Genomic DNA, 23,820 nt, shown 5'->3' on the forward strand with positions numbered 1-23,820 from the left:
CACAAGGTTACCATCAGTAGAGAGGGCTTCTTGCAGCTTCCAGTACGGTAGCAGGGAGGTGTGCAGGTCACACCAATTCATGGGGAACCAGGAACTGATGCAATCACGAAGGCAAACATAGGTGGGGTCAGCCTGTGCTGCTATTGACGTGTCCTGCAGGGTCCGGTCGGCGTCGATGGTTGGGGCATCCTCATCCTGGGAAGCTGTTGCAGCATTGATGACTGACCTGACGTGTGGTGTTACCTCAGCACAGCCAATCATATCCTCAGAGGTGGGGTAGCTGATTGCTGTATGGGAGAGTGCATCTGGGATACATAGAGACTTGCCGGCATGCCAAACTGCAGTAAATTGGTATTGCGACATGCACTCCTTCATTCATTGAAGCCGTGGGTTCTCAACCATGCCCATTGTGTAGCTGTTGATGATGGGCATCAGTGGACGATGGTCAGTTTGCAAGGTGAAGGTTGGCAGTCCTTTGAAGTATAGGCAGCACTTTGTGAGGGCCCAAGATACCACAAGCATCTCTAGCTCAATCGTTGCATACCTCGTCTCAACGTCTGCGAGAAAGCAGGATCCACATTAGACTACTCGGAGACACCCAGAGCCATGGTCATGGAGGAGGGGGTAGCCTATCCCATAGAGATGAGACATGTCGGTCAGGAGAATGGTCAGCAGGGTTGGGTCAAAAGACACTAGAATGGGCAGGCTTGAGTGGTTGCTTCACGTGTTTGAAGGCCTGGCCTGGTGTCCACATAAAAGAGCACTTGGGGGTCATGAGTGGGCGAAGGGGCTGTGCAGTCAGGGCAATATCTGAGGTAAACTCTGCCAGCTGGTTTACTAACCCCATGAAGGAATGCAGGTCTGTCAGGTTGGATGGTGTGGGGAAGTCTTGCAGAGCAGCAACTCATCCTGGATCAGTAGCGATTCCTTCTTTGGAAAGGGTGAAGCCACAGAAATTCACTCAGGTCTCTGCCACTGTGAACTTGCCTCTGTTGAGAGTGATGCCATGCTTGCGGCAACGGGTGAGTAGTTCATAGATCCTGTGGTAGTGTGTCTTAGGTTGTTGTCAAAGATAAGACTGTCATCAACAACCTTGATGCACTTCTTCATGCCCTGGAGAGCTAGGTCGCTGCGGTAGCAATAGGCATTGCCAGTGGCAGCGAAGCCCACAGGTCCCCTGCAATGCTGGAAGTGTCCCTAAGGCGTAATAAAAGTGGTGAGGTGGTGGTCTCCTGCTAGCTCCATCTGCCAGTAGCTGTGTGGAGCATCCACGGTGGTGAAGAACTTGGCGGTGGAGTCGACAGCGCAGACAGCAGCTAAGGGCATGGGCGAAGGGTGGGCTGGTCAGGAGACTTGTGCGTTCAGCTTGGTGGGATCCACCGTGATGTGAACTCCCTTGGTCTTTGGCACGATGACTAGAGGGTGGAACAATTCCGATGGTTCATCTCCACAAGGCTTGATGATTCCCTGCTGGACCATGAAGTCTAATTCATTCTTGACAGGTTCGTGGAAAGCTTAGCGGATCTGCCATGGGGTGTGGATGGTGAATGGGACCGCGTCCTCCTTGAGGTGAATTTTCATGGGAGGGCCTGCCATCGGCCTTAGTGGAGCTGCTTTAAGGTCTTCCTTAGACAGAAGCACACCCTGGAAGACTTGTAGGAAATTTTCTCGGGCCTCAGCATGGGTCGTGTTGGCATGGAGGGGTAGCTCCTTACATCGGTTAACAGGGGTGACCTGTAGGATGGGCCACGGAAAGCTTGGTGGGATGGTGGCCAACTCCTTGCAGAGTGCATAGGACAGGAGTGGCATCTGAACGCCTTCGTGGACTTGAATTGTGGTGAAGCAGGACCACTTGGCCAATGACAGGGCGGCCTTAAAAGTACCTAAAGCTGGTGTCATCTTTGACCCATCTGCTGTGAGGGTCACTGACGTGGCAGGAAACTGTAGCTCAGTTCTTGGAATGCGAAGAAGTTCCAAGTGCTGGGGGCCCATCACTGATATATCAACTCCTGTGTCAGGCAGCATCATAATCGTGGATGTCTCATCCCTGTAGATGAGAGCAAGGGATATGGGCAATGGTGAGGGGCAAGTTGTTGTGGAAAGGGTCTCAACCTTGCAACAGTTGGAGGACTTGCTAGAAGGGGGTGTGGCATTGGACAGGACACCTTGCTTGGCGCTCATCTGCTATCACAGCACTTGTCATAGTGGTCCACTCGGCTGCAGTGTATGCATGTGGCCTTGTTGGCAGGGCACTTTGGGGTCCTGCGCCAATGTCCCTTGCTACTACAATTTCCACATACACTGTCAGTGGCTGGGCACTTTTCTGCAGAGCCGTGCTTCCTTGTCTAGAAAAGGCATGAAGTGTCCCTGTTAGGGGCTGGGTGTGTGGTAATGCCCTTGCTGCCAGTCTTTTGGTTTTCTTGTAAATAAAGATGGCACACAATTTAGAGGGAGGGGTACGTATGGTGTTGGTGGCTGTCCGTGTGGCCTCATAGGAGCGACATTCGTTGACCATGGTGGCCAGTTGAGCTGCAGCATCCAGGGCAATGAGTTTCTGGGTGAGCTCCTCGCCCCTGACTCCCATGATGATATTCATCCTTAGCTGAGTCCGTCACCAGCTAGCGCGAATTTTTTATGTTTGAGTACAGCTTCCAGCAAAAGTGTTACAGATATGTATATATGTATTTAAACAAAAAAATATTCTGAATTTTATTGGGAACATTTTGAAAAAAATCTCATTTGTCTAGGTTTTTAGAAGAGGAGCTATGATCAATGGAATGGGTCGGTTCGTGTGCGCCTGGCGGCCATGTTGATGACGTCATAACAGACACGCCCTCCACTGAGATTTTGTAAGACTCGCTCTTTTGATACTCTTTGGTCATGTAGAAACAAAATGTATTCACAAACCTTTTGCACTCTTCGGGTACGTAAATCCTGCTCTGGCTCTTGGACTAATATATCCCCGTAATTTAGAAATTGCAAAGGGAGCTTGGTGTTGTTGGTACGTAAGGCTTTTAGCACTTTCTGACCAAGTAACAACATTAAGCATACAGCCTATTTGTCCATACAATCACTTTATTCGCCACAATACCGTATGTTTATGTTGTGGAGAAATTACTGAAAACTCAGAACAGTTCTGACTATTGCCCGGCACTAGGAATAGCTATAGATTCACGCATCAGCCATATCAAGAAGATAAAAAAAAAATGATAGTTACTACATCTTTCTCTTCGCAGACTTGTCGAAAGAAGAAATTGAAAATAGGAAGGAAAATGTCAAGAATATCCGGTACTTAAGAGGCAGTAATATACTTAAACAAGCACTGGCGAAGAGAAGTAGAACTGACAAAGGAGTCGCTTCAAAGGCAAATCCCATGTCCTACTACTACTACTACCAATACGATTACTCGAGAAAATCCTGAATTCCGAATTACTGTTACTAGTACAGTACAGTACAGTAACAATTGTGTCTTGCGCGAAAAGATTCCTGGATGACGGAATGATGACTACTTTGCAATACAAGTGTGCTGGTGCTGTGGTAAGTTAGTCTAAGAAGGTTTTGGCAAGGTCACGCGAAACCAGGTGAAGCCTATCACAGTTTAGGATGTAGCTTTATGCCGACTGAACTGCAACGCCCTTAGGCAACCCCCTGTAGCCTGCTTGCATAGGCTAACCTAATGCATACAGTTCAGTAAGGCCGGTGCTCCAGCATTTAGGCCTAGACTAGGTGTACTTTTGACTGTAGAGTTGATCTGCACAGGACATCAGGCTATAGATAGGCCTAGCCTTGATTTTTAGGAAGTTTTCACTTGAACCATTGTGCAGGTGTAGCCTAGGGATTTTTCTCTGTTATCCTAATGTGTGCTTTGAGTGGAGTGAATGCAGAGTAGGGAGATGGGTAGGTGTGAGAAATCCGATCACGAAAACGGGCTTAACCCAACCTTTCTGAAAATACCGTGTCCTGACCTAACCAGGCCTGATCTGGCTGGGTGGAGGACATTGTCCTCTTGGATCCCCCCAAGTAACACTGACCTAGCCAGAACCAGAGGGTATTATTTGGGTAGATTACAGTTTCGTATGCTGGGCCGCCTAACTCATTCTTCCCGACTCGAGATCCCTCCGCCAAGGTAAGTAGTTCTACCTAAACAGCTGACGACCAACGACCGAAATGCCCGAGTCCCACCGACCCGACCCGACATGCCCCGAGACCTACCTTGCCCGCGACCTTCCTCAGTCTCTTCCGGGTTCAAGCCTTGCAAACATGGCTACTTATGATCGTATCCTACCCACGCGAATTTGCATCTAAGAATCCAGTGACCCTCATGGACTTAGGCGTTTTGTGCCACGAAGAGCGTTCGTTGCTCGTTTACTTAATGAAAAGTGGCCTACTTGGCGATTTCAGCGGGACTTGTGCAAAGTGTGACGAAGGCACCGTCGTCCTGATCAAGCATGGCCAAAGCTTCATTTGGCGATGTAACCTCCAACGATGTCGGAAAATAACATCCATCCGGACTGGCTCGTTCTTTTCGGGTTCCCACCTTTCTTTCAAGAGCATTTTGGTGCTGATTCACAGCTGGATCCATGAACTTCCCCAGAAATATGTCCGGATGACTTTGGATATTGGGTCTCCCAATACCTTAGTAGACTGGTTTAATTTCTGCCGGGAAGTTTGTATCGATATTTTGATTAAGGACAACCAGAAAATCGGGGCCAGGACACATCGTGGAAATTGACGAATCCAAATTTGGAAAGAGGAAATTCAACAAAGGCAGACGTGTCGAAGGTTGTTGGGTTCTCAGCGGGATTGACCAATAAACAAAAGAAACATTCTTTCAAGTTGTACCAGACCGATCCGCAGAAACATTACTTCCAATTTTAATTGAAAACATACACCCAGAATCAACGGTAATTTCAGATTGTTGGAAATCATACCACACTTTAAATCACCATTTCAAAACACACCTTAACATCAATCACACATTACATTTTGTTGATCCCGACGATACAAGCATACACACAAACACAATAGAATCCACATGGCGGGTGTTGAAACGTAATGTTTTGCCTAGAAGCGGTACCGTAAAAACCATGTATAATTCATATTTTTCTATGTATTGTATTAAAAAACGTTACTTAACTAATGTCCCTTGCCCCTTTAAAGCTTTTCTCGAATTAATTAAACGTGCATATCCCTTGAATAGAGCCGTTTCAACACCCGCCAAAATGCGGTCTAATGTCCCCGAAACACAACAATCACGGGACGCAGCCATCCAAACGGATTGGTCAATTACACGAGGTCCTGTTCCCCCAGTTCCAGTTGTCCAGATCCCGCCGAAAGCCAGTGCCCCAGCGCCAAAACGAAGAAGAATGGAGCCACCGAAACCGGCCAGTACGGATTTCTCAGACGATTCCGACTTCGAGTGAGGTACGTGCAATTTCGAATAGTTATATATTTACTAATTTCACGGCCCATCTGGGGTCCGGGGCAAAGCCCCGCCAGGTAAGGACACGCCGTCCTGTGTTAGGTTAGGTTAGTTTCGTTAGTTTTGGTGGCGACCTAGGTCGGTGGGGTCCAGGGGCGGCCCCGCCAGGTAAGGGCACGCCGACCTAGGTTCGGTTAGGTCGGTTTCGCCAGGTTGCGTCGCCATCTTGTATCCGTCCGCCGGTACCCACTGCCACCTGGTGGTGGGTCTCGGCTACGAAATCGGCAGCCGAAACCCACAGCATATGAAACTGTAACCGCGCCTATTATTTTACTTTGATGCAAATGTTGAGCACTACAGTTTCCATGGGAGCGCCTGCAGTTTATGTTGACGCGGGTGCCGTCTGCCAGTTTTCTAGTTACGAACCACCAGGTGGCGGTGGTTCCTGACTAGGAAACTGGCGGAGGAATACCAAGAAAATGGTGGACGGAACAACAGAAATAATGAGCATCGAGCTGCAAAGTAAAACATACGGAATTGGTACTAAAATGACGAAACCATAACTAACCAACCTAACCTAACCTAGTGCGGCGTGCCCTTGCCTAGCCGGGGGCTTTGCCCCCCTGGACCCCCCCCCAGAAAGTTAGAGAACATGGCGTTTCATGGGGCCTGGTCGCGACCTAACTAGAGATGACAAACCTAACCTCACACAGAACAGGGTATTCTACCTGGCCGGGGGCCTTCCCCCCGGACCCCCCCAGAAAGGTCGGAAACCTGTAAAATGGAATATTACCAAATATCACGCTTACCTTATTCAAAATCGGAATCGTCGGAGAATTCAATTCTTCTTCTCTTGTTGGTTGGGTTGGCTGGATTCGGCGGGATCTCGACGAGTGGAATCGGCAAATCAGGGACGGGTGGAAATGACCACATGTTATTTGGTGTAGACTTTGCTCTAGTTGAAGGATATGTGCGTTTAATTAACTCAAGAAATGCTTTGAATGAGCAGTCAACATTTGTGAGGTATCGCTTCTTACTACAGTACATGAAAAAATATGAACTATACAAGCTTTTTACAGTACCGCTTCGAGGCAATACGGTACGTTTGAGCACCCGCCATGTTGATTCTATGGTGTTTGTATGAATGCTTTTGTCTGATGGATCTACAAAATGCAATGAGTGATTTACGTTATGGTGTGTTCTGAAGTGTTGACTAACAGTGTTGTAAGATTTCCAACAGTCTGAAATCACGATCGAGTCTGGATGAATGTTTCGAATTAAAATAGGCAGGAGTGTTTCGGCAGATCTTTCGGGAACGTCTTCAAAAAATGTTTCCTTTGTCGTGCGGTCTATCCCGCCTAGTACCCAACTACCGTCGACACGTCTACCTTTATTAAACTTCCTCTTCCTGAATTTGGACTCGTCAATTTCCACGACGTGCCCTGACCCACCGATTTTCCGATTGTCCAGCACCAAAATATCGATGCAAACATCCTGACAGAAATTATACCAATCAACTATTGTATGGGATGACCCAATTTTCAACTTCATTTTCATAAATTTCTGGGGGAGTTTGTGAATCCATCCATAAATGAGCTTGAAAATAGTCGCAAAGGACAGATGGGACCGGGAGAAGAAAGAACCATTCCGTATCGAAATTGTTTTTCGGCATTTATGAACACTGCACTGCCATTGGAAGGTCTCACCATGTTTCTTCAGCACCATGTGACCTTCCTTGCACTGGCCACAATCACCACCGAAGTCGCCTTGGCGGACGGGACAAACGGTGTTACGCAGCATCAACGTAAACTGCAAACTACCCGTTTCCATGCTCTGTTCATAATATTCCTTCGTACACAGAAATCATACCAAAAGCTACTATAAACTTACTGTTACTGGGATACTTACTGACAAATGTCATTACCTATCTGTTTGTGTTTTGACGGTTAAGTGAATATAGCTCCATATCAGATTTTTTTTGTCCCAGTGCAGTGAAGGTGAGGACTCCGAGTATGTTGGGAATTTCTCTTGTTATTTTCACCTGGAAATATGAGTATGTGGGCTAAGCAGAAACCTGATTGGCTCTTTGTTCCTACAAGATATACAAGCCATCAGTCTTTATGTGAGGATTTTGCTTCAGCGCAGCTGGAAACCAGCCATTGAACTTTTAAACCAGGTGGCTAGGTAGTTAACTACTGTCCGACAGGTGGGAGGCCCATCCATCAGGGCAATAAGCATTCACTGTGCTTTCGGCCGCCATGCTCTGAGGAGCTCTTAGTTTTCCCTCTCCTCTGCTTGCCATTTGTTCCGACACAATATACAAACCCTCGGTCCTTTACATTAGGGGATTACTTTCAGGCGTAGGCTGGAAACGGCCATTGAACTTCAAACAAGGTGGTTAGGCAGTTAACTACTGTCCGGGAGGCGGGAGTACCGCCTGCCCTTGTGTAAACATTACAATTTGCTTTCGGCCGTCGTAGCGCACAGACGTTGTTCTTCGTCGCTCTCTGCCTGACTGCTCTTTTTTCATCTAATTGGTGGGAAATCTTACTTTTTTTGTTTATCTTGCATCATGGACAAACCAACTAACCCTTCCAATGCCCAGCGTTTATGTCCCGGGGTGGTAGGGAAGAAATGTAACTCTTTTCGATCTAGCGTTGACGCGGACCCACACGCTCTCTGCCCATCTTGCAGGGGGCGTGTGTGTTTGCGTGACGCTCCCTGTAGTGAGTGTTGCTCTTGGTCCCCTGAGCAATGGAGGAAGTTCGAGGGGAGGAGACGTTACCGTCGTAAGCCTACCAAGGAGTCGTACGAGGAAAACACGCCCCCAACGACTCCATTGGTGGCGAATGTGTCGGGTTCGTTTCTCCCTCCCAGCGAGCTTCCCCTTCTTGCTCCCTCTCCCTTGGGTGAGGACTCCCCCTCCCCTTCCTCTTTTGTTTCATTGCTTGTGGAAGGGCGCGGGGGAGAGTTGGCCCGGGACATCCTCTCGGAGGTCTGTTCCTGTTCTGGAGGGGAGTTTTTTCCTCCAGAGCGGGTAGAGGCTTCCCGAACTAACCCGACTTTTGCTTCAGGTCTTGGGCTGGATAGCCAGGCTACGGACTCGGCTTCAACCTGGCTACACTTGGGCCTATCTGGCAAGTCACTGGAGGGACTGGTACCTCGTCTCTCCACCACTCCAGTGACCACTCACTCGGCAATGACAGCCACTACAACATCTGTCACCATGTCCAGTTTCACGCGAGCAGGCCCCACCTACATGGTGACATCATCCTTCCCGTATGTGACTGTCGCTGCCCCTGTTGCTGACCCTGGCTCGTCTACGACTGCAGTTCCTTGCTTCACGATCCAGCCCGGCCCTTCGTCTGTTCCTCTCCCCATTCCATCGACTCTGGCGTGGCCTGGCATGATTACCCACGTGGGAGGGGCGGCGCCTGCATTCCCGGCCCCGCCCACTTTTGTTCCTGGCCGACATGCGGTTGCTCCCACCGAGGTAAGTGCTGGCCCGAGCTCCGTGGTCTCTTCCCGGGATGCGCCTTCTGCTGCAGCCCCTCCTGCCGTTCCTGAGTCTTTGGCTGCACCCGCCTGGTTTGAGGATCTAACAGCGATCCTGAGGCAGATGGTGAAGAAGAAGAAGAAGAGGTCTAGGAAGGTGTCGTCATCTTCGTCTTCGTCTTCATCATCATTATCGTCTTTGTCTGCTGCCTCTTCTGCTTCTCCTTCTGGGGCTTTGCAGCCGAAGAAGAAGAAGCCTGCCTCTCCCCCCCCTAAGAAGCCTCGCACCGAGGCTTCTAAGGGTCTGTCTCCTTCCACAGGGAAGGCAGTGGGATCTCTCGTCGGCTCTTCCCGATCCTCGGATCAGGGAACCACTGCCCTGGCCTCTGGGTCAGTCGCATCGGGAGCCAAGGGCGTGCAGACCAAGGTCTGCACCCCCCCCCTCCCCCACTGTGCCTAAGAAAACTCTTGCTTTGAAGGCCAGCGAGTCCGCGTCGGACACTCATTCGCGAGTTCCTCCGAGTACCCAGGTCCCCAAGGAGACCCGGGTACCCCAGTCTGATACGGGAGAAACTTTTCGCCTTATGGACCAGGGCGTGGGGCGAGAGAAAGAGCCCGGGCATGCAGGTGCCCTGGCTCTTCCTGCTGGCACTCCTGTGAGTGCCAAGTCAGGTTCTCGTTCTCGGGATAGCTGAACGCCAGGAGAGGTGGAGAAGAGGTCCCCTGCTCAGTCTTCCCGAGAGGCTACGGCCTCGAAGAAGACTGGGGCGCGTCCAGTATCCGGCCATGTCTGCCCGGCCAGCCTGGCTCCGGGGAGGCGAGCGCGCAGCTGGGCTCGCGCGAGCTGCTCCACTCTCTTTGGGAGATTGCTTCTCCTAGGCGAAAGCAGTCTCCTCGACCCGGGCTGCCATCACCACCGCGGGTTGGTGACTGCTCCCGGCCCGCTGCCTCTGTTGTTTCTGCCAGCAAAGCCAGTGGGAGCACCCGATCCTCCTCGCCTGTCCCCTCCGCCCCTTCGGCTTCTTCCAGGGGGCACGAGTTGGACAGGAAGAACTCCAGCGAGTTTTCTCCCCAGAGTTCTACCTCGTGGGCGTACGAACCTGGCTTGGTCCTTGGCTCGACCTGGTCTTACGCCTGCGTGGTCCAGGAAGGATCACGGGGGTCTGCCGAGGTTCTCTCTCCTGCAGGGAGAGTAGATTGGGAGGAACGTACCCTGGAAGGACTCGAGGGTCCTCTGCCCCAGGATGCGGACACTCCTGAGATACAGAGGACTTTTGCAGAGGTTATCGCGCTGATTCGTCAGCACAATGACTTCGGGGAAGGGACCACGGCTTCTTCTGTGGATCATCCATCGCGCCTCGAATCCTTTTGGGGACCTAAGAAGGAACCCAAGGCTTCGGTGGGGCTACCGTGGTCCACGCTTGCTGAGGGGGTCCTCGACCAAGTGAACAGTCTTGTGTCGGGCAAGACAGCTCACTTCGTTCAAGCCGCTCGGACAAGCTTCTTTCCCCCCCTCTGCCTCGCCAGAAGCGCTTCTATACTCCAGCTGGAGGGGCATTGCTGACCAAGCAGGTTGACCCGGACCTGACTCGTCTGGATCCGGGTCTGACGTTGCAACAACTTACTGGTGAGAGTATCTCCCTCTCCCAGCAAGAAACTGCAACCCTGGAAGCCACCGCCATGGCGGCCTTCCAAGCAGTCTCCTGGCTCGATCTGTGGTCCTTCACAGTATTGAGGGTAGCTTCTTCCTCGGGTGCTATCGTACCTGGGGAGGACTCCTCCTTTGGGAGACTGTGCCAGTCGGGGGGGTAGGGCTATTTCCTACCTCGCCCACCAGACTGCAAACCTGTGGGCAAACCTGGTTCTGAAGTTTCTCCAGGTCTGTAGGTCCCGAATCAGCAATCGCCCTTAGGAATGGACCGTTGCTGGGTTCCTCCTCTCTCTTCCCTAGAGAGCTGGTGAACGCCGCGGTAGACAAACGCCGGGCCGATGACAGTGACCAGCTTGTCCACCAGGCAGTGGCCAAGACCTCCGGGTCTTCTCATCCCACTGCAGCCAGGTCTTCGGGCCAGGCTGGCAATTCCTCGGCCCCTAAGAAGTCCCAGTCTTCGAAGGGGTCCCGAGGAAACACCCAGCCTTCTTCTTCCTCGAGAAGGGGGACCGGGCCGAGACCTGGGTAGTGGATGTCCTTCAGGAGGGATATCTACTACCCTTTGAGTCTCGGCCTCCCCTCACCTACTCTCCGGTCCATCTCCAAACCTACGTTCCAGGATCATCGAAGGACACCGCACTACAGCAAAAAGTGCAAGCCATGCTGAGCAAGGGTGCTGTAGAAGTCGTGTTGGACCAGTCCCCAGGCTTTTACAGCCGTGTCTTTCTCGTGGAGAAAGCCTCAGGGGGATGGAGACTGGTCATAGACCTCTCCCCTGAACCATTTCGTTCGCCAGACTCGGTTCACGATGGAAACAGCGCAATCCGTGCTGGCCTCCATCAGGGAGAACGACTTCTTACTTACGGTGGACCTGAAGGATGCGTATTTTCAAATACACATTCATCCGTTCTCTCGCAAGTACCTCTGCTTTGTCCTCGGGGATACGGTCTTCCAGTTAAGGGCACTTTGTTTCGGGCTCTCAACCACTCCCCAGGTGTTCATGAGATTCTTCTCTCTCATGTCAGCTTGGGTCCACTCGCACGGGATACGTCTACTGAGGTATCTCGATGACTGGCTAGTCCTGGTGGGCTCTCGCTCGCAGTTGCTACAGGACAGGGATCGGCTCCTCGAGTTTTGCCGGGATCTAGGGATCGTGGTAAATCTCGAGAAGTCAGATCTCATACCCAAGCAGAGGATAAAGTACCTGGGCATGCTGATAGACATGGTGGCAGCGAAAGTCTTTCCCTCGGACGTATCAGCAAGTTCAGGCAGGCAGCACAACTGTTCCTGTCACGGCAGGAGCAGCCAGCCCGGCAATGGCAAGTCGTCATCGGTCACCTGTCGTCTTTGGAGAAACTAGTACCTCATGGGCGTCTTCACCTGTGGTCTCTTCAGTGGAGGCTAAAGGAGTATTGGTCCCAGTCCCGAGACCCCCAGTCCTTCCTCATCCCTCTTTCCGAGGAGGTGAGGGAGGACCTTCACTGGTGGACAGACGACAGGAACCTCTTGATAGGAGTATCCCTGCATACTCCCCTCCGGTTTTGCTTCTGTTCTCGGACGATCGACCGGGATGGGGCGCACACCTGGAGGAGTTGCTGACTTCGGGAGTGGCACTGAGACGACAAGCACCTTCACATCAACATCCTGGAACTCAAGGCGGCCTTTCTGGCCCTCCAAGAGTTCCGGGATCGAGTGATGGGACACTCCGTGGTACTGATGAGCAACAATACCACGGTAGTGGCATACGTCAACAAGCAGGGTGGCCTGGTATCCTGCCACCTTCATCAGTTGACGATGCAGGTACACGAGTGGGCCATGACCCACTCGGTAGAGCTGTCAGCCAGGTACATTCCAGGCAAGAAGAATGTCGTGGCAGACAAGCTCAGCTGCCAGAACCAGGTGGTATGGACCGAATGGTCCCTCCACCAGGAGATAGCGGAAAGGCTGTTCGATCTGTGAGGGCGTCCAGTCATCGATCTGTTCTGTCGTGCCGGACCCATGGGCCACTGCGGAGGACACGTTCCAGCATCTGTGGGACAACCTAGACGTGTACGCCTTCCCGCCATTCTGTCTGATTCGCCGAGTGATCAGCCGAGCGATGATCACCCCGAATCTCAGAATGATTCTGGTGGCACCCAAATGGCCCCAGGCCATTTGGTATCTGGACCTGCTAGCTCTTCTCTCCAAGGCGCCGAGAGAGATTCCCCCTGGCCCAACCTGCTGCGTCAACCTCACGTAGAGCGGTTCCACCTGCCAGTGCATTCCCTGTGTCTTCACGGCTGGAGGTTATCCACCATCTCTTGCGAGCAAGAGGCTTTTCGCGTCGCGCAGCAACAGAGATGGCAGGATACCTCAGATGATCCTCCGCAGTGGTATACTAGGGAAAGTGGTCCGTCTTCTGTGGTTGGTGTCGTCGAAGGGGTATCTCTCCGATTGGAGCCTCTGTTCAGCAGGTCGCGGACTTCCTCGTCTTCCTTCACCGAGAGAAGCTTCTCTCCGTTTCAGCCGTGAAAGGCTACCACGCCTCACTCGGCCTAGTCTTATGGCTGAAAGGAGTAGACGTCTCCTCCTCTTTCGAGATATCTCTACTGACGAGAAGCTTCGAAAGGTCTTGCCCACCCAGGGATCTCAGGCCCCCTGCGGTGGATGTGACTCTCGCCCTGAGGAGCCTGACTTGTGCACTGTACGAGCCTTTACGAGAGTCATCAGACAGGGATCTGACCTTCAAGACCGTCTTCCTGCTAGCCCTGGCATCGGTGAAGAGAGTTGGCGAACTTCACGGACATTCCTTTGATGTTAAACACTCGAGGGGATGGGGATCAGTTATGCTCGATTTCGTCCCGGATTTCGTAGCGAAGACTCAGAAACCTTCGGTCCCTGACGCACGGTTCGAGTCCTTCATGATCCCCTCCCTAGAGGACTTTGTAGGTAATGAACCAGACGAGATGCTACTGTGTCCTGTTAGAGTGCTGCGGCGCTATCTGAAGAGGACTCGACACCTCCGGCCTGAGTGTCGGCGACTCTTCGTTAGTACTGGCTCGACCAAGTAAGAAGTGTCCAAGAACACCGTCTCTTTCTGGCTTCGTGAGACGATAAGGAGAGCGTACTCTGCTGCAGGAGAAGACGACGCCGGTATGCTTCGTCCGAGAGCTCACGAGGTCCGCAGCATTGGTCCGTCCCTGGCATTCCAGAAGAATATGTCAGTATCACAGGTGCTGAAGGCGGGAGTGTGGTCCCAGCAGACTACCTTCACCTCCTTCTACCTCCGGGATGTTGCACACAAGTCCTTGGACACTTTTTCCTTGGGTCCTGTGGTGGCTGCTCAACAAGTTGTATAGCTTACCCAACCCCTCTAACAGGACAGGTTGCATCTCGCCTAAGTTGTACGGTTGTGATTGGGGGAATGAATGTGGAGTGACTGGCCTCTCTTCCTTCTCTCCATCCTGGCTCTCTTCCCACGGGCAGGGAGCGAACGTGCCGTTACAAGCTGGATCTGGCGGTCGATGCAGGTAAGCACATAACGGGAGCTCCCGTTCTTTTTTCCGTTCAGGTTGATAGAAGCAACCCCACTCCTTCCTCTTGCAAGGGGAGGAAGGAGACCATGACTGTAAGACAAACCCAATGCTTGTATTTGTCTTTATGTCATCCGACTTCAAATTCTTCTTAGCCTACTTTGCATGAACTGACATCTTCCTCCTTCATGCAAAGGGACCCAGAAGTCTGACAACTGATGCTGTGTTTCTTACAACCCGATCTTTTGTTAGAGGCAGTTTTTTCCCTTCCTTGCTCTCACGACCAGGAAGGGAAGACAAGGTGGTGGACTCCAGTCAGTTCATAGAGACTTAATCAGATTCCTCCCTCCAATCAGTAAGTCTCCTAATGTAAAGGACCGAGGGTTTGTATATTGTGTCGGAACAAATAATTTTTAAAAATAAATTGTATTTTTCCTAACTATACAAACCTGAGGTCCTTTACACTTTATGCCCACCTCATGCCACCCCTCAATCTGATACCTGGGCCGAAAGGCAAATTGGAATGTTTACATCTGGGCAGGCGGTACTCCCGCCTCCTGGACAGTAGTTAACTGCCTAACCACCTTGTTTGAAGTTCAACGGCCGTTTCCAGCCTATGCCTGAAAGTAATCCCCTTGTGTAAAGGACCTTGGGTTTGTATAGTTAGGAAAAATACAATTTACTTTTAAAAATTGTTATTTTGCTTCATTTTCTACATTCCTGGTGGGATTGTTCTTTTATTGTGCATTTGTGTATCTATCTGAATATATTTGTGTCTTTGAGAAATGCAAACCCACAAATCAGATATTAAGTCATCTAAGTGAAAGGCTGGTTCCCAGCATGTGTCCCGAGACCAGCCTTAAACAATGCAACCGCTATAGCTCTTCCTTTGATGTTACCCCATACCCTCTACTCCAGTTGCAGGGGGGGCATGACTGTACCCAGAATAATGTGCGTGACGAGTTTCATATATGGTCTGGGATGCGGTGGGTGAAGTGATCACAGAGGCAAAGGTGCAAGAAGGCGGCTCCCAAAGGTTCATCTCGCGGTAACACTCCCCTGACGTCTCCATTGGTTGCCAATCCCTCTTGTTCCTTCCTTCCCCCTGCGAAACTTCCAACCTTGGCTGTCACTCCTCGTCGTCTTCACTTGCTTCATCAGGTGGTACAGACAGCCCCCAGTTTTATGGCGCTTGTCTAGCGATGAAAATCGGCAATTTTTGGCGTAAAAAATCGCCGTTTAACACATACAACTTACCTGTTAGTTACATATAGCTTTAGTCTTGACGTCACGGCAAAATTTCAAAACGCGCGGCAGCGCCAGTCCGAATATCGGGTGATCGCCCTTACCTGCCCTCTGTCGGGTACTAGGAACTATTCCAACATGCTTCAGAATAATTTTGCCGTCACGCCGGCGACATTGTTGTCGGTACTGAGCGAAATTTCATTGTATCTGCCTACATCGAGCTGTTTTCACTTGGTGAAGTACTCTCTTGTTGGTTTGCGGCTTTGCCAGTTATTTGTCACCTATTTAGTCAGGTTTTCTGATAATTATGTCAGATTCTGGGTCTTATACCTTTAGGGTATGCAGCAAAGGCTGTAAGACGAGGTTGGTCAAGGCTAGTCTTGATCCTCATTCAATTTGTGTGGCTTGTAGAGGTCAGGAATGTTCATATGAGAGGAAGTGTGATGAATGTGTCAGTATGACTGAAAAAGATTGGAAGGCTCTATCTAAGTATGTAAAGAAGCTTGAGAAAGATAGAGCCAGGAAAGCTTTAGCTAGAAGTTCTTCTTCTCTCTCAGAAACCGAATCTCCCTTAGCTATGCAGGAAACTTCTATTAATATCCCCGTGGCTACTAATATTCCTATTCTGACTCTGATATCCCTGAACCCGTTACCGTGTCTGAGTATCAAGTCCAGATGGACTCCAGATTTAACCTTATTGTGGGCGCCATGGAGGATATTGGCGTTAACGTGAAATCCCTTCATGAGCGTATGGATTCTTTCCAAAATATTGTGAATAATTTAAGTGCAGTGCAAAGTGTTAGTGTGGTGGAGGAGGTGGTTGCTCGGCCTACTTCGTTCTCCTAGACCTAAGCCTCTGTCAAGCTCCCCTGCTCCTGGGAGAAGACATGCTGAAAGTCCAAGGGAGGCGAGTGGGGTCTGCTCACGAGCAGCCGCCCCTCGAACAGTCCTGTTGTTTCCCAGGCTGTTTCAGAGCGCCGTTGGAAAGGCGACTCAAGGAAGTGTCTTTCTTCAAGCTCCAGTGATTCGCTGCTGCAGAGGCTGGAGATTTCCCGACGAGTCTAGACCATTGAAGAGGTCCAGGAATCTTTCGCCTTCAGCGGTTCAGAAGAAGAAGCCATTTCGCTTATCACAGCCTTCCTGTAGTTTTTGGGAGAGTCCGGAGAGATTTTCGTCGTCAGAAGAATCTTCTCCCAGGCGCAAGGCTCATGTGCGCAAGAGGTATAAGACTTCCCATTCGGTATTGCCCAGCGTTCCCGGTGTTTCTCCTTTGGTTTCACGTAAGCCTATTGTGGCTTCTGCGCCTCTTCCTCATCACGATCCTGGCTCTACTGATCATCGTTCCCCAGTTGGATCCTCGTCTACTCATGACTTTCTTCGAGCGATGCACAAGAAAATTGGAAGCATTCTTGGCGGGCTCGGAAGGCCTGGTTCTTCTCCAGCAAAGCCTTCTGAAGTGTATTTGATGCCTCCTCCTTCGCCTCTCGAGCTCTGGCGCGCCCAGTACGAAAGCTCCTCCTCGATCTGTGTCTCTTGATCCTCCTTTGGTTCAGGCTCAGGATCAGGCTCGTACGCCTAGTCAGGCTCAGGCGCTCCCTCAAGATTTAGCGCTCTCTCAGGCTCAAGCGCCTCAGGTAGCGCCAGGTGAGGCGCCATCCCAGGCTCCTTTTGTGGCGCCAGTTCAGGCTCCTCTTGTGGCGCAGGCTCCTCTTGTGGCGCCAGTTCAGGCTCCTCTTGTGGCGCCTACTCAGGCTCAGGCTCCTCCTCAAGCTCTTATTCAGGCTCCTACTCCTCCTTCACAGGATGTGTGTGTGCAAGCGGAAGGTTTTTCTCCTATTTCGTCTGAGGAAGAAGTTGTGGAAGAGTTTCCTGTAGACGAACCAGACTCCTCTCGCTCGGATTACAAGAAGCTTCTTCGCTTCTTTATTGATAATTTTCCTGAGGATTTTGCACCTGCGGCCCGGCTTCCTCTCTCAGTACGCAAGAGACTCGAAGCCTCCTACCTCTTCTTTATGAAGTTAGTGCTTTCTATTTCAGCTAAGAAGGCATTAAAGAAAATGAACTCCTGGTTGGAAGACAAGCGTGATCAGGGGAAAACCACTTTCTGCTTCCCTCCTTCCAAGCTTTCTACTAAGACGAAGGCTTGCTACGACACTGGGGAAGTTTTCTCTCTGGGAGCTTCTGCCTCCTCTCAGGGAGACTTCTCCAGTCTCGTTGATTCTACCCGTCGTTCTGCGATGAACTCGGCTCGGATTTTCTTCTCTCCTTCAGAGTTGGACCACCTTTTGAAGAACGTTTTCCGAGTTTTGGAAGTCATCAGTTTTATGGACTGGACTATTGGCGCTTTGGGTAGGAAGGTAAAGTCTTTTGGTCTTTCCGAGCGCATTTCGATGATTTCTCTTCTGTTATGTCCTGCTTAGATAAAGGGATTCGTGACGGTGCGTCTGAGTTAGCCTCCATCTTCACGTTAGGAGTTCTTAAGAAGCGACAACTTTGGTGCTCTTTTGTCGCTCGTGGAGTTTCTAGGACTCAAAGATCGGCTCTTCTTTTCGCACCTCTGGATAAGAAGTACCTTTTCCCTCAAGAACTTGTGGCCGAAGTGTCGAAATCCCTTACTCAGAAGTCCACACAGGACCTTTTGGCGCAATCCTCTCGTAAAACCAAAAGCTCCTCAACCTTCTCTGCCAGCGCAAACTCGTCCTCTAGTTAATCAAAATAGGCCCTTTCGTGGCAGGCCCTCACCCGTACAGGATCTAGTTTCCGGGGCAAAGCAAGATTTGTCTCCAGGGCTATCAAACCCTCAATTAAAAAGTGATCTGCATGTCCTCCATGCACTAGTAGGAGCCAGACTTCAGCAGTTCTGGCAAACTTGGGAGGAGATCGGAGCGGACCAGTGGACCACGTCCGTGCTAAAGGAAGGATATTCTATCCCCTTCCTCAAGAGGCCCCCTCTTGCAACAGAACCTTTAGCTTTGACAGCATATTCCAGCAACTAGAGAAATGCTCGGTTCTGAGTGCGGAAGTAGACTCCATGCTTTTAAAAGGAGCGATAGAGATCGTGGAAGAAGTCAACTCTCCAGGCTTTTACAACCGCCTTTTTCTTGTTCCAAAGGCCTCAGGCGGCTGGAGACCAGTCCTGGACGTGAGTTCTCTCAACCTTTTCGTGGAGAAAACCAGTTTCTCGATGGAGACGACGCAATCCGTCCTCAATTCTCTTCGTCCGGGGGATTGGATGGTCTCAATAGATCTGCAGGACGCTTACTTTCACATTCGATCCATCCCGCGTCCAGGAAGTTTCTTCGCCGTTTTCCAGGAGAAGACTTATCAGTTCAGGACTCTGTGCTTCGGTCTGTCCACAGCCCCTCAAGTATTCACAAGAGTTATGTCCACTGTTGCCAAAGCTCTTCATCTCAGAGGAATAAAGATCTCTCTCTATCTAGACGATTGGCTCCTTCGTTCCCAGTCTCAGTCTCAGTGCTTGGAGGATTTGAAAGTAACTCTCGACTTGACACAGAAGCTAGGACTTCTAATCAATTGGAAGAAGTCTCACCTATCTCCCTCACAATCCAGGATCTATTTAGGAGTGAGACTGGAAACAGTTCCTTTTCTGGCTTTTCCGTCAGATCAAAGAATCTCGGACTGTCTCTGCAAAAGTCCAGAACTTTCTGGATATGGATACCTGTTCAAAAAGGCTTGGATGAGCCTCCTGGGAACTCTGGCGTCAATAGAAAAGTTTGTCTCCTGGGGAGACTTCACATGAGGCCCCTTCAATTCTACCTCAGGGAGCAATGGAACAGGAAAACGCTTCCAGACTCCTTCTCCTTTTCCAATCTCGGACCGTATCAAGGAGGATCTAAGGTGGTGGTTAGATCGAAGAAAATTAGAGAAAGGTCTCTCTCTTTTCCGTCGAACCCAACCACGAACTGTTTGCAGACTCGCGTCAGAAGTAGGATGGGGAGCGACGTTGGGGGTAAAAGAAATTTCGGGTTTGTGGAATGCGACAGAAAAAGAATGGCACATCAACAAGAAGGAGTTGAAAGCAATCCACCTGAGTCTCGTACACTTCCTACCTTTCGTACAGGGACAAACAGTTCTGGTTCATTCAGACAGCACCACAGCGTTGTCTTATATAAAGAAACAGGGGGCACTCATTCTTACTCCCTCAGCGAGGTAGCAAGAGACCTCCTTTTGTGGGCAGAAAAGCACAAGATTCTGCTCCTAACGAGATTCATTCAGGGAGCCCTCAACGTGAGAGCGGACTCCTTGAGCAGGAAGCACCAGGTTCTGTCCACAGAGTGGATTTTGCACGAAGAAGTGTGCAAGTCGCTGTGGAGACTTTGGGGTCAACCTCTGGTAGACCTGTTCGCGACGAACAAGTCGAACAGGCTCCCAATCTTCTGCTCTCCTGTCCCGGACCAAGCAGCCTTCCAGACGGACGCAATGCTACTGAATTGGTCGGGTCTGGACCTTTACGCCTTCCCCCCGTTCAAGATGTTAGGTGCGGTGTTGAGGAAATTTCAGCACCACTCCAACACCAGGATGACGTTGATAGCCCCTTCTGGCCTTCCAGGGATTGGTTCCCAGTTCTCATGGATCTCTTGATCGACTTCCCGAGGAGCCTTCCAAACAGAGTAGATTTACTCAGACAGCCCCACTTCAGGAGATTTCACGAAAACCTGTCAAGTCTGCGGCTAACTGCGTTCAGACTATCGAACGTCTACTCAGAAGCAAAGGATTTTCAAGAAAGCGGCTCAATCCATCGCTAGAGCCAGAAGACCATCTTCGATCAAGGTCTATGAGTCCAAGTGGAATATGTTTCGTTCATGGTGCAAAGATCATGACATTTCCTCTTCCAGAACCTCGGTGACGCAGATTGCGGATTTTCTTTTGTTCCTCGGAATAAGAACCTTTCTGTATCCACACTTAAAGGTTATCGTAGCATGCTGGCTACTGTTTTTCGTCACAGAGGTTTGGATATCTCTAATAACCAAGATATAACGGACCTTATTAAATCCTTCGGTACCTCTAAGAGGTCAGATGCTAAAGTTGTTTCGTGGAATCTTGATGTAGTCCTGAAGTGGCTTATGTCTGAGAAATTTGAACCTATGGATTCTGCTTCTTTAAGAGATCTTACGAGGAAAACCCTCTTTTTAGTTTTGTTAGCTACAGCTAAGAGAATCAGTGAGATCCACGCCTTGGATAAGAGAGTAGGATTCTCTGCTTCAAAAGCAATTTGTTCTTTCAAACTGTTTTTTATGGCCAAGAACGAGACCCCTTCGCACCCGTGGCCTCGCTCTTTTGAGATTCCGAGTCTGTCGGAATTGGTAGGTAAGGAGCAGGAGAGGTTCCTCTGCCCAGTCAGAGCCTTGAAATATTATTTGCGAAGGACTAAAGATATTAGGGGTCCTTCAGATTCCTTATGGTGTTCGGTCAGGAACCCTCTTAGACCAATGTCCAAGAATGCCATGTCCTTTTTTATTAGAGATCTGATTTCTGAAGCTCACTCCAATATTTCAGAGAATGATTTGAAAATGTGTAAAGTGAAGGCTCACGAAGTGAGGGCTATCTCTACTTCTCTCGCTTATAAAAGGAACCTCTCCCTTCAAGATATTGTGCAAGCAACCTACTGGAGGTGTAAGTCTGTATTTGCTTTGCATTATCTCTCGCAAGTGCAGACAGTGTTTGACGAGTGCAGCACGTTAGGGCCCTTTGTTGTATCTGGCACGGTAATGGGTAAAGGGGTAAAGGAGGATTAACCTACCTTTACTTACTTGTTTTTTTGGAGTGTGAAGGTTTTTTACGGTTGTCTGTGAGGGTAAGTGTTGGTTAGTTTTACCCCACAGTTGGTTTTGGTTTTTATGGTTATACTTTTTCTTTGGTGTTGGGTGACCCCTTTTGTAATTCATGATGTTTGTGCTGCGCCCTGAGCAGGGGCATACTTGTGGTATTGTCACGGCCATGTCCTAGGTGACTGATACCCAGCTTAAGCAATCTGCGACCAGGTCATTATACCCCGCGGTTGCTCTGAGGATAGCAGGTTACTGAGGCAGTAACTGTGGAATCAGCTACCTTAGCAGGTGAGGAACTAAGAAATTTTCTACATTAATAACCTTAATGTTTCCAACAACTCTTTTTAGCTGTCATTGCCCCACCTCCTAAAGGTGTCAATCAGCTATATGTAACTAACAGGTAAGTTGTATGTGTTAAAATGACATTTTTATTCTAAAATAATGTTTAACACATACTTACCTGTTAGTTACATATACTAAAACCCTCCTCCCCACACGGACAGGTAGGCAAATTATTCTGAAGCATGTTGGAATAGTTCCTAGTACCCCGACAGAGGGGCAGGTAAGGGCGATCACCCGATATTCGGACTGGCGCTGCCGCATGCGTTTTGAAATTTTGCCGTGACGTCAAGACTAAAGCTATATGTAACTAACAGGTAAGTATGTGTTAAACATTATTTTAGAATAAAAATGTCATATTTCCACTTATTGGCGCCGATAATTGGGTATTGGCGCCAATACATAACTAACAGAGGCGCCGATAACCGAAAATCGGCACTTTTTGGCGCCGATAACCCCGAAAATCGCCGATTTTCGGTTAGCGGCGATTTTCAGTTATCATCACACCCTCAGAAACAGAACCCTGCCAATAACCGGGGACTGCCTGTAGTTGTCGTTGGGGGGCTGGGGACCAGGATGGTATCTGCTCGGTGGTTACTGTTTGTTCACGGTGGGAGAGGAATCCCCTTCAGAGTGAAGAGAGACTGCCACCATTAATCTGACTTCCTTTTCAGGTGTGGAGGAGAACAAGGAACTCCGGGGGACTTGGTTGTCTCTGGGTCTCTCATTGCAGGGCTTGCTGAGTCATCTGAAGGCATCCCATGATCTTGTGATGCCTCCAGTGACTGCCACTTCTGTGACAGTGACTACATCGACTGTCACGATGTCTTCCTTCTCATGGGCCTTTATGTCAACTATGGTAACGATGCATACCCAACCTTTAGTTTGTTCCGACATGATATACAACCCGTAGGTCCTTTACATTAGGAATTACTTACGACGAAGCTGGACACGGCCGTTAAACTCTTGAACAAGGTGGTTAGGCAGTAATTACCGCCAGGTAGGCGGGAATACCCGCCTGCCAGGATGTAAACATTCCAGTTGCTTTCGGCCGTCGTGCATTGCAGGCGTGTTTTCAGATCTCTTTGCCTGACTGTCGTTGAGCTCTTTATTATCCTGGTGGGATCTTAATGTATTTTTGTATATATTGCATGTTTAATATTTATTAATACAAACCCACGATTTGTGATAACCTTGCATAAGCCGTCGTTCCCCTGTGTCTGTGTCTTGGGTTTGACAGCCATGGGCGTATTAAGAGGGGCGTAGCCAAGTGGTAATGCTTCTCTTCCAGTAGCCCTTTCTTTAGATACTGAAGGCGTTCCCCTGTACGTTCGGAGATACTGGTTTGGGACGTAATATCTTCGCTCCCTACATTGATCGAGACGTAAGAGTTCACTCCCCTTCTTGGGCTCCCATCCTCCGTGTACAAGAGCATGACTACTTCCTCCCTACTTGTGTTGAGTGTTGTTTTTGCCGCCTGCGCTTAGAGAGTTGCGGGGCGGGGGGGAGGTTTCGGGCGTCATCGGCAAGTTCCGCTTCCACGGTGCCCTTGGTGGCCTCCCCTTTGTCTTTCTCTCTCCCTGTAGGTTCTTCCTTTTCTCTCCTTCGGTAGAGACCTCTGTCCTTTGCCCTCTTCACTCACTCGTCAGGCGAAGACCGTGAGGGGGGTGGGGACATGGGCGGTCGGGCAACCTCTTGTAAGAGGCCTCCTCTTGCTGCATAGGACAGTTCCACTCGTAGCGAGAGGAGTCTCCGTCTACTAATCATCTTTGCTTTTTCTTTCAGGTTGACAGTGAGCATCGCTGACACAGCAGTAGTTGGCTGGATATCTCAGGGGATATCTTGCATGATGGAGTCCCAACGTTCATTCAGTGTTGCTTCGGGATCAACCACAATACCTGGTTGGAATGACATAGTTCCACATCGGGATCGTTCCGACTCTGTTCCCGCCGATGTGGATCAATTGCTGTCATTGCTGGCCTTCATGTATGCTGTGGCACTGCCTCTGGCGTATCTGTGGTCCATCTGCTCCTGCTGTTTCCTGTGTTATGCTCCTGTTAACTCAACGACAGTCTCTGGGCGGCTCTTCCTGGTCTCATGTCGCAGCCGTCCTGATCGTTCCTGTCGCTGCTGGTGACTTTCATGTGACATTCCTGGCTGTTGCTATAGCTCCTGCCTTCTAAACCGCTTCTGTAGCTCCTGCATCAGCTGTCCTGATCGTGCCTGCTGCTTCTCCTGGTGGTCATGCCCGGGGCCACTTCTGTTGTGTTCCTGCCTAGCTGCCCGGAGGTTACAATTTTTGTCATCCTGTAGAAGATGTCGGAGTGAAGGTGAAGGAGGCCACCCTATTGAAATAGCTGCCATCTT

General features: G+C 50.1%; 1 protein-coding gene across 4 annotated transcripts in view; it reads left to right on the forward strand.

Moving 5' to 3' along the window:
• The first annotated feature begins 2,801 nt into the window (after nt 1-2,801).
• mRpS24 (mitochondrial ribosomal protein S24) overlaps nt 2,802-23,820 on the forward strand; it is a 162,500-nt gene continuing 141,481 nt past the window's right edge. For 3 of the 4 annotated variants that reach the window (XM_067119209.1, XM_067119205.1, XM_067119207.1), the window contains exon 1: nt 3,311-3,537. In XM_067119209.1, coding sequence (XP_066975310.1) covers nt 3,499-3,537 — 39 coding nt within the window. In that variant the 5' untranslated portion in view covers nt 3,311-3,498. Of the gene's footprint in view, nt 2,924-3,310; nt 3,538-23,820 lie in introns of those variants that run through there. The other variant, XM_067119206.1, reaches the window with a different exon arrangement.

This window comes from Macrobrachium rosenbergii, chromosome 16 (genome assembly GCF_040412425.1).
Source record: "Macrobrachium rosenbergii isolate ZJJX-2024 chromosome 16, ASM4041242v1, whole genome shotgun sequence".
Classification (NCBI taxonomy): Eukaryota; Metazoa; Arthropoda; class Malacostraca; order Decapoda; family Palaemonidae; genus Macrobrachium; species Macrobrachium rosenbergii.